This window comes from Diorhabda carinulata, chromosome 10 (assembly GCF_026250575.1).
Source record: "Diorhabda carinulata isolate Delta chromosome 10, icDioCari1.1, whole genome shotgun sequence".
In the NCBI taxonomy this organism is placed as follows: Eukaryota; Metazoa; Arthropoda; class Insecta; order Coleoptera; family Chrysomelidae; genus Diorhabda; species Diorhabda carinulata.
The window spans coordinates 13,969,010-13,979,894 of NC_079469.1; the positions used below are offsets into that span (position 1 = coordinate 13,969,010).

At 33.6% G+C, this 10,885-nt stretch overlaps 1 protein-coding gene across 1 annotated transcript; it reads right to left on the minus strand.

Annotated features, from left to right (window-relative positions):
* Positions 1-6,207: 6,207 nt before the first annotated feature.
* On the minus strand, positions 6,208-10,135 carry LOC130899137 (methenyltetrahydrofolate synthase domain-containing protein). The gene is made up of 6 exons (XM_057808921.1): positions 9,788-10,135; positions 9,427-9,736; positions 9,053-9,326; positions 7,635-8,146; positions 7,261-7,544; positions 6,208-6,456 (listed from the first exon to the last, which is right to left on the minus strand). Exons 1-5 carry the CDS (start codon positions 9,804-9,806, stop codon positions 7,283-7,285), a joined length of 1,377 nt encoding a protein of 458 aa, XP_057664904.1. The 5' UTR covers positions 9,807-10,135; the 3' UTR covers positions 6,208-6,456; positions 7,261-7,282.
* Between the last annotated feature and the right edge of the window lie 750 nt (positions 10,136-10,885).

Sequence of the window (10,885 nt, forward strand, 5' to 3'; positions counted from 1 at the left end):
GTCGACAACAGAGAATATATAAACTTGAGTATCTTGTATTTGTCAAAAATTTCGAAATTCTGTGAACGAGTGTCTTGTATTCGTCAAAAATTTCGTAATTTTGTGGACTAGTGTCTTGTATTCGTCAAACATTTCAAAATTCTGTGGAGGAATGTCTTGTTTTCGTCGAAAATTTTGAAATTCAATCCACAAGTGTCAAAAATTTAGAAATTTTGTGGACTAGTGTCTTGTATTCGTCAAAAATTTCAAAATTTTATGGACTAGTGTCTTGTATTCGTCAAAAATTTCAAAATTCTGTGGACGAATGTCTTGTTTTCGTCGAAAATTTTGAAATTCAATCCACAAGTGTCAAAAATTTAGAAATTTTGTGGACTAGTGTCTTGTATTCGTCAAAAATTTCAAAATTTTATGGACTAGTGTCTTGTATTCGTCAAAAATTTCAAAATTCTGTGGACGAATGTCTTGTTTTCGTCGAAAATTTTGAAATTCAATCCACAAGTGTCAAAAATTTAGAAATTTTGTGGACTAGTGTCTTGTATTCGTCAAAAATTTCAAAATTTTATGGACTAGTGTCTTGTATTCGTCAAAAATTTCAAAATTCTGTGGACGAATGTCTTGTTTTCGTCGAAAATTTTGAAATTCAATCCACAAGTGTCAAAAATTTAGAAATTTTGTGGACTAGTGTCTTGTATTCGTCAAAAATTTCAAAATTTTATGGACTAGTGTCTTGTATTCGTCAAAAATTTCAAAATTCTGTGGACGAATGTCTTGTTTTCGTCGAAAATTTTGAAATTCAATCCACAAGTGTCAAAAATTTAGAAATTTTGTGGACTAGTGTCTTGTATTCGTCAAAAATTTCAAAATTTTATGGACTAGTGTCTTGTATTCGTCAAAAATTTCAAAATTCTGTGGACGAATGTCTTGTTTTCGTCGAAAATTTTGAAATTCAATCCACAAGTGTCAAAAATTTAGAAATTTTGTGGACTAGTGTCTTGTATTCGTCAAAAATTTCAAAATTTTATGGACTAGTGTCTTGTATTCGTCAAAAATTTCAAAATTCTGTGGACGAATGTCTTGTTTTCGTCGAAAATTTTGAAATTCAATCCACAAGTGTCAAAAATTTAGAAATTTTGTGGACTAGTGTCTTGTATTCGTCAAAAATTTCGAAATTCTGTGGACAAGTGTCTTATATTCGTCAAAAATTTAGAAATATTTTGAGGACGAGTGTCTTGGTATTTGTCAAAAATATCGTGGATCCTTAATTCGTCGAAGAGAGGGAATTTATGAACTCGTGTCTCTCATTAAAAGGAAAATCGAAAAAATTCGAAATTTCGTGTATACACCTCTCGCATTCGCCTAAAATATCTAGAAAAATTTGCCTCAAAACCAAAAAGCAGTTTTATATACTTTTTTTATAATATTTTCGGTCCCCAACAGCACGCCCATGTGAATTTTGCAACTTTCCACTCGGAAAATGAATGCCCAACATCAACCCCTTTTCACACAAACATCCACCAAACCAACCCCACTAATAAGGATCAAATTCCTGCGAATCAAACCCGTTAAATATCCTTTTCCACCAAACAACGACGTATTTGTCACGATTGGTCATAGTTTGTGGCCAATCCCACGTGACGCGGTTGGCCTCTTTTTACTTCGCCACCCGCCACCCCCATTTCTTCGCCCCTAAGCGGGCCCCCAATGGGTGTTTCCGGTATAGGTACCCGCAATGTGGTTTAGATAAAAATCACGCATGCGGTGGAAATTTTCCCGACAATTATCAGACAATTTTCTCTAGTGAAAACTCATTTGAATATATTTTTCCATTTATACGGGGTGTAGCCGACAAATTCGTCAAATTTTCAACGTCGTTATATCAGAAATTCGTTCAGTTTTCCGGAAAAACGATCTTTTCGGTGGAAGAGTTTGGAAAATTCACAGGCGTTATGACACATGTCGCTCTCGTCTTCGCTCTGGTTTTCCTGCGTTTTCGCGGATCGATTTCATTCGAGGAAAGCCGAAAACTTGGAAAATTGACGGTCTCAAATTGGAAAATCGATGGAAAATTATATTTCTGGAAAAAATTAGTATAGAAACGAGGAGGGGGCGATTTGGTGCAGTTACCGGGATTATTTTGGCGAATGCGCTTCTAATTAAACGCCGGCGCATCCGCCAATTCCTTTTTTATGACCTACTTTCATTTTCAAGCCATTTTAGCATGTAAATAAGCAGATAAACGAAGGGGGGGCGGTGGAAATTTGTTTATCAAATATATTTACAATGAAATTTTTGCATCAAATGCAAACTACCCCCACAATTTTCATATTTCGTGAGGGCGTCTAAATTTTCGTATTCTTATTAGATCAGTGGCAGAGAATTCAACGGGGTATTGAAAAAAAATTGAAATTTAGCGAACGCGTATTTCGGATTCGTTGATAATTCGCAATTTGCCGCCAATATATCGGGAAAATTCGAATTTTGGACAAAGGCACGACTCGAATCCGCAAATATATCGAGAAAATTCTAGTTTTAGGCGAAGGCGCAACTAACTTCCGCTGATATATCGAGAAAATTCTATTTTTGGGCGAAGGCGCAACTAACTTTCACTGATATATCGAGAAAATTCGAATTTTGGGCAAAGGCGCGACTCGCATCCGCCAATATATCGAAGAAATTTGAATTTTGGTGGACGTGCGTCTTGAAGTCGCCTAAATATCGGAAAATATTGGCGCTCCTTCTAGTTACGCTAATGATAAACGGTTTGTCGCTTATGAAGTGAATAAAAAGACGAAGTATGCTGATTGGGGTCAAGCAGAAGGCTTTCAACCCTCAACTAGGGGTAAAAATATGTACCAGTACCGGCTTTAAATTGATTACGACTATTTTATATCGTTTATTCATTTTTAAATGCAATTTTTACTTGTTCTAAGTTGTCTTTAAACGTCACTTATACTTTTATACTGCAATAGAACATTTTAGATGGTTGTTTATTGTCTCAGAACACTGTAGAATGTTCCTGGAACATTGTATGTCACTTTGGGATATATTCGAAATAAATTTTCAACTTTCTAGAGTATTTTAGAACTTTCTAATCCGTTACAGAACTTTTCTCAACTCTCTTATATAATCTTATGGTCCTAGATTGATTCGGAACATTTTCAATTGTCCGGGAACATCTTCAACCACTTTTCCGTACATTCGAAGTTGTTCCTCGGCATTTTATAATGTTTTGGGACCTTTTACATTATTTTGGAGCATTCTGCAATTTTTTAAAACGATTTATGTTCTTGAAGAACATACCAAATTGTTCCTGTTTGTTTCAGAACATACTAAAATGCCAATGAAGATATTCAACCACTTTTCTGTACATTTGAAGTTGTTATATAAAGATTTATGTTCTTTTAGAACAAACTATAATGTTCCTGATTGATTCAGAACATATTTAAATATCCAGGAACATTTTCAACCACTTTCAGGTACATTCGAAGTTGTTCTTCAACTCTATAATGTTGTAGGACCCTTTATATTAGTGTGGAACATTCTGCAAAGTTCTATAATAATTTATGTTCTTGTAGAACATACCAGAATTGGTACTGATTCATTCAGAACACTTTAAAATGTCTGAAAACATCTTTAACCATGTTTCGGCGCGTTTAAATTTGTTCTTCGGCTTTCTACAGTGCTCAGGGACGTTCGGGAACATTTCAAATGACTGTAGACCATTTTGCAAAGCTCTAGAACATGCCAGCATATTCCTGATTCATTCAGAACATTTTAAAATGTCTGAAAACAATTTTGAACCATCTTTCCACGTGTTTAAATTTGTTCTTCAAATTTCTACAGTGTTCTGAGGCCTCCATGAACATTTCGCAATGTTCTAGAATAATTTATGTTCTTATAGAACATTCCAGATTGATTTTGAACATTTTAAAATATCTAGGAACATCACTAACGAATCTGGGTATATTCGAATTTGTTCTTCAATTTTCTACCGTGTTCTGAGACATCTGTAAACATATTTCGCAATGTTCTAGAATAATTTATGTTCTTATTGAACATACCAAATTGATTTAGAACATTTTCGAATATCTGGGAACACCTTCAACCTATTCGAATTTGTTCTTCAACTTTTTACAATGTTCTGAGACATTTATGAACGTTTTAATTGATTATAGAACATTTCGCTTTTCCGTCGATTATTCTAGAACATTCTGATCCGTTTGACGACGTTCTATGAAAAAGTATGTTCTTGTGGAACATACTAGAATGTTCCCGATTGATTTGGAGGATTTTGAAATGTCCGTGAACATATTCTGGAGTTTCTATGGACATTAAAAATTGCAGGACGAAATTTTCGAATCCGGCTCTGAAGTTGTGACCGAAACGTCTTTCAATAAATCTCGACACGCGATAATATACGCCCACGGACGAACGTGTCGCAATCCATTTTTTTTTTTTTTTTATTTCAACGATTTTTAATATTTTCGAGTCAAAATTAATAACAATAATAACGGGTGCTCGTTAAAACGAGACCGAAACGTCGTTAATTATACAAAAAATCTAGAAAAAGGTATAATTTCGAAAATTACGGTCTAAAAACTAATTCGGAATCGCAATTTCTATTTCTGCGAGACATTTTTTGGTTCCAAATAGCTTATATCATGTGAAAAATTCAACTTATACCAAGTGACAGTCTGGCACTTATATTATTCGATAAAAAACGTCACTATATATCATTTCAAAACACGTCACTTATATTTCCGAAAATGTGTCACTTCTATCGAACAGTTTCTACTATTTACAGACTTATCACTTACGTAATTCATAGTAACGTCACTTATATAATTTCGCAGCGTTACAGAGACATGTTTTTTATCAGTGAAATCAGCGTCGTTTATACCATATAAGCGTCATTTCGAATATTTGCGAAGCGTCGCTTATTCCATTTAAAATGTGCACTCCTATCATTGAAATGTATATTACGTCATATAAACGGATTTCGTAGTAGTTTGCACCGTCCCTTACATCACTAAATACCGCTTATATCAAGTGAAGCACCTGTTATCTGTTGCTATACCTCTTATATTATTTAGTTATACAGTTGCGTCGCTTATATCGTTTTTTAAACGTGGCACTTATATCGCGTTGCTGTTTGCGTCGCTTACATAATTTTTTTAAACGTGTCACTTATATCATGTTGCTTTTTGCGTCGCTTACATCGTTTTTTAACGTGTCACTTCTCTCAAATTTCCTTTTGCGTCGCTTATATTGTTTTTTAAACGTGTCACTTATATCATGTTGCTTTTTGCGTCGCTTACATAATTTTTTTTAAACGTGTCACTTATATCATGTTGCTTTTTGCGTCGCTTACATAGTTTTTTAACGTGTCACTTCTCTCAAATTTCCTTTTGCGTCGCTTATATCGCGTTGCTGTTTGCGTCGCTTACATCATTTTTTTAAACGTGTCACTTATATCATGTTGCTTTTTGCGTCGCTTACATCGTTTTTTAACGAGTCACTTCTCTCAAATTTCCTTTTGCGTCGCTTATATTGTTTTTTAAACGTGTCACTTATATCATGTTGCTTTTTGCGTCGCTTACATCGTTTTTTAACGTGTCACTTACCTCAAATTTTCTTTTGCGTCGCTTATATTGTTTTTTAAACGTGTCACTTCTCTCAAATTTCCTTTTGCGTCGCTTATATTGTTTTTTAAACGTGTCACTTATATCATGTTGCTTTTTGCGTCGCTTACATCGTTTTTGAAACGCGTCACTTATATTATGTTGCTATTTGCGTCGCTTACATCGTTTTTTAACGTGTCACTTCTCTCAAATTTCTTGTTGCGTCGCTTAATCGGTGTTAAAACGTGTCACTTATTTCAAGTTGTCTTTTGCGTCGCTTTTATCGTTTTTAAAACGTGTCACTTATTTCACGTTGAAGTTTATGTCGCTTATTTAAATTTTATGTGTCGCTTATATCATTTAGCGACATGTAACTATCTTATAAGCTACTTTTTAACGTTGCGTCACTTATATTGTTTGAAATAAGTGTTGTAGCGACCCGTATTTTTCAACCAAGCGTCACTTATAACTTTGTAAAGTCGATCGTCGTTTTTGCTGTCGCTTATATCATTTGACGGTCTGTCGCTTATATCGGCGAGCGTGGATGCCTGTAGAAGGGTGGGAGGAGGGTTAAAAATACTAACGCTTACAACAAAATATCTGTTTATTATATAAAATATCCTTAAATCAATTGGGGTTATTGAGGAATTAAATATTTGGAACGAATTGGAAGAATTTTGTATTTTTTTTTTTTTTTTTTAAATAAGGAAATAACCCTAATCGAGATATTTACTTAATACTGAACAATATAAATTCTATAAACTCCGAAATAAAAACGAAAACATTCTCAACATGGCAAGGAAAAATCGTGCAGATCGATGATTTTACCATCAACCTAAAATTTAAATTGGTGGATGTTATTAAGAGTTTGCGCAGTCATATTTTTTTTTAGTAAATTTGCGCAAAAATTCAGACACAATTGTAGATGATCAAATTTGTGGGAAACGAACAATTTCGGTTTCTTGGAATGAAAAAAAAATTGTGGATTTTCATTCAAATTTGCGCATTAATTAGACAAAAATGTATTAATAATCACAGAAAGCTTTTGAAAACTCTGATTTCTCGAACTAAACTCATTTATAGGAGCAAAAAACAGTTTCGATTAAGACTTGCGCATTATTTGAACAAAATCATTAATTTGCGCATTAATTGGACAAAAAGTTATTAACAAACCGAATTTTGTGGCTTAAAGTTATTTGTAAGAGTAAAAATACGCAATTTCGGGTAAAATTTGCGAATTAACGGGCAAAATTTGCGCATTAATTGGACAAAATTTTATTAATTTGCGCATTAATTGGACAAAAAGTTATTAACAAACTAAATTTTTCAACTCAACTCGTTTATAAGAGATAAAACCCCGTTTCGGTTAAAACTTGCGCATTAATTGGACAAAAAATTATTGACAACTGGATTTTTTGGTTTAAAATCATTTGTAAGAGCAAAAATACAGTTTCTTGTGGAATTTGCGAATTGACGGGTAAAATTTGCGTATTAATTGGACAAAATATCATTAATTTGCGCATTAATTGGACAAAAAGTTATCAAAAACCGGATTTTTTGGCTTAAAGTCATTTGTAAGTGGAAAAAAACAAAGTTTCGATTATAATTTGCGAATTAATTGTACAACCTAACCACTAACCTTCGCATCATTGATTCCACTATCAAACGGCGGTAACGTCGACAGTTTCAATTCTAGTAATCGGCTCGACGACTTTAACATTCAAATTTTTATCCGGTTCGTCGGGATCCAATTTCAAATCTTGAATAATTTCGATGACGTCGTTAATGGCATCCGAAACGTCCTCGTCCTTTTTGCGATCCTTTTTAACGTAATGCAAATAACAAACGCCCCTCTTGCCCTTCCAAGTGATGCATCTAGGTTTGATGTTTCTCTCTTTTAGAGCCTTCACGAAATCCCTCGTCCTATAAAAAGGGTTTTAATTGAATAAGGGTTGCTGGGGGGGGGGAGTGGAGGGTGAGTGGGGTATATATATAATTCCGCCGCCTGTTTACCTCATTTTTTTATTTATATTCGTCACTTTCAACGAATAATCGATACGGAAATTTCTTCTTCTCTTTTCGTTACGTTTCGAACGATCCGTTTCGTCGGTGCGATAAGATTCTTCGGTACGTGGAGTATCGTCTTCTCCTTTATTCCTTTTCGCGCTTCCCCTCCTCTTCTTCTTTTGGTTTTCCTTGTCGTTTTGGTCGATGCGGTTCGCGTCCGGATCGTCGACGGGGTTTTTCGTTTCTTTTTTCGAGTAACGCCTCCAATAGAAAGGTCGATGACCTTTTCCATTTTCTTTAGACAGCGTCGTATCTCGATTTTGGGATTTTTTGTGTTCGGCGTACAATATTTGTAACAATTTTCGACTTTTTACTTGACCCACATTCAATTCGTTCCAAAAAATACCGGTGGGTTTCGGTAATTTATTTTCGACGATTATTGTACGAGTCGGGGTTATGATGACGTCGACGGGCGTGTCGTATTTTTCGAACAAGTCTCGAGGTAGCGAATCGAACACCTAAATCAAAAGACAAACTTTAGAGACGCGCTGTATAGACTGCCGAGATGGTAATTCGTAGCCAAGGACATTCTGTATAATACCGAATACATTAATTCGTAAAAAATCGTAATTCAAATCATGGAACATACTGTATAATGTCGAAAGAAAAACCTCAACTGTCAAGACCGTAACTCGTCATAAAAGACAATCTATTTAGTACAAAGTGTACTTTTTAATATAAGAATCATAATTCGACTCGAGAACACACTGTATAGTGTCAAATGGAAAATTTCCTGGTCCAAAAGACTGCCGAGATCGTAATTCGTCGCCAAGGACATTCTGTATAGTACCGAATACGTTAATTCGTAAAAAATCGTAATTCAACTAATGGGACATACTATATAATGTCGAATGAAAAATCTCAACTGTCAAGACCATAACTCGTCATAGAGGACAATCTATATAGTAAAAAGTGTACTATTTAATATAAGAATCTTAATTCGATTCGAGGACACACTGTATAGTGCCAAATGAAAAATTTCCTAGTCCAAAAGACTGCCATGATCGTAATTCGTCGCCAAGGACTTTCTGTATAATACCCAATACAATTATTTGAAAGAGAACAGATAATTCACCTTGAGGGACATACTATATAATGTCAAATAGAAAATTTCAACCAACGAGACCATAATTAACCGCAAAAAACATCCTATATAATACAAAGAGTGACTTTTAATGCAGAATCATAATTCAACTCGAGGACATACTGTATAATGTCAAATTCAAAATTTGATGCTTCAATAAACCGCCAAATTCGAATTCAATACTCCGTTCGAAAGATACACTGTATAGTATACATACAGTGAGAGCATAAGCTCAGGAAGTAAAGAGAGACAGTGTATAATCAAAAATTTGACGTTTTACCTGCAGATCGTGCACGATGGTAACGATGACGGTATCATCGTTAACAGCTTTATATTCTTTGAACAACCCGTATTCCAAATCCTCGAAACCTCTTCCTCTACCGATCCGGTAACCTTCTTTAGACACAGCCACGCTACCCACTATCAGCATATCTACAGTCACCCCATCGGAAATACCGACGTTTTCCCCTCGATGGATGTCCCCACGGGATACCAAAGTCTTAAAATCATCAGATTCATTTACCACAATTTTTTTCATTAAACATCTTTGAAATCTGGAAAACGGATAATTAATTTTGGCAAACACTGTATTCTAATTAGTTTTGATTAAGAAGTTAAAAATTGCGGTAAATTTTCGAAATTAAAAAAAATTACCTCGGAAATGGGACATATAAATCTTTGGAATTTTCAAGTACTAATTCCCTAGCGGACGTCAGGGCTTTGTCTATAAAAACTGCGACTGATTTGGCCCCAATAAACTCTGGTAATTTCGTTAAATTCATGGTAGTATCTTCTATACCAATGAAATTTGGTATCCTACCATGAGGTTTCGGAAAAGTAATCAAACGATGGTTGGAAAAACACTCCCAAACTTTTTTCCTTATAGTGAGTTTAGTTTCCTCGTCGGCAAGAACTGGTGGTATTATTTCTTCATTTCTACTAACCTGCTTGTCCATATTGCTTCCTACAGCGAAATAAAGTTAATACGTTATATTATAAAATTAATTCGACTTACCAGAATTGTTGGGTTTCATTTCGGTAATATGGGATTCACTTATTAATGATAATAAGAATTGAACAAATTGTCGTTTATCAATTTATTATCTATTTTGTACTCCCACCAGTTTTTAATATGTTAATCAAACATTTTTTAATTATCACTCGAAACTAACTTTTTGTTGACGTTTTTATATTTCCGAGGTCGATTCTGTTTTGTTTTTGTTTATAAATAGAAAAAATTGTTGTTAACAAAATGATTTGTTGATACGATCAAATCAGTGTAATTGTTTGCCATCTTATCTAGAGATATTTAGAAATCTTAGTTTTGGTTATTTTTAAATGACATTTTTAATTGTCAAATGTCATTTTAACGAACCATAGATTTAATAAAATCACTAAATCACCTAAACAGATAGTTTGCAATTTAGTGATAAATCAACATATTTTATATATTTTTTATTAAGAGAAATTTTAGAACTTAAATGCAGTTTCAAATAACTAGCTACAATGTTGGTTGTATATAACTACTATTACAGCTCCCTTATTTTATTTTATAAATTACATATTTTCCTCTTGTTTTTTCTTCAATTCTTCAATTATGAGAAAATATTCATTTCTTAGAAAACGTAACCTAATTTTTGTATATTTAATAGTTATATAGTAAAAATTATGATAAAAATAACCATATTTCATAACTCTTATAAAGCAGTGTAAAATGATTCGTGAATTTGTTGATTGTACTACACCATTTTTTTACTTTATGTAAATTCACATTAACGTTCGTAAAATATTCAAATGACGTATTTTTCGTTTTTATTTCAGAATAAAAGATGTCAATTTTCTACTAATGTGCATTCATTTCAGTATATTGTGATAAAATGATTAGAAATAATAGTTTCACAAAAGCAGTGTAGAACAGCTCGTGAATTTATTCGTCGTACCACACTAATCTTCTTACTTTCCAAATTTTAGGACAAATCGATATGATTTCACAGTTACATTTTTAAAACATTAAATTTACGTATTTTTTTGGTTTTGTTACAAAATTTGAGAATAAAAGATGTCAATTTTACACTAATGTACATTAATTTCGGTATATTGAGTTATGTGATTA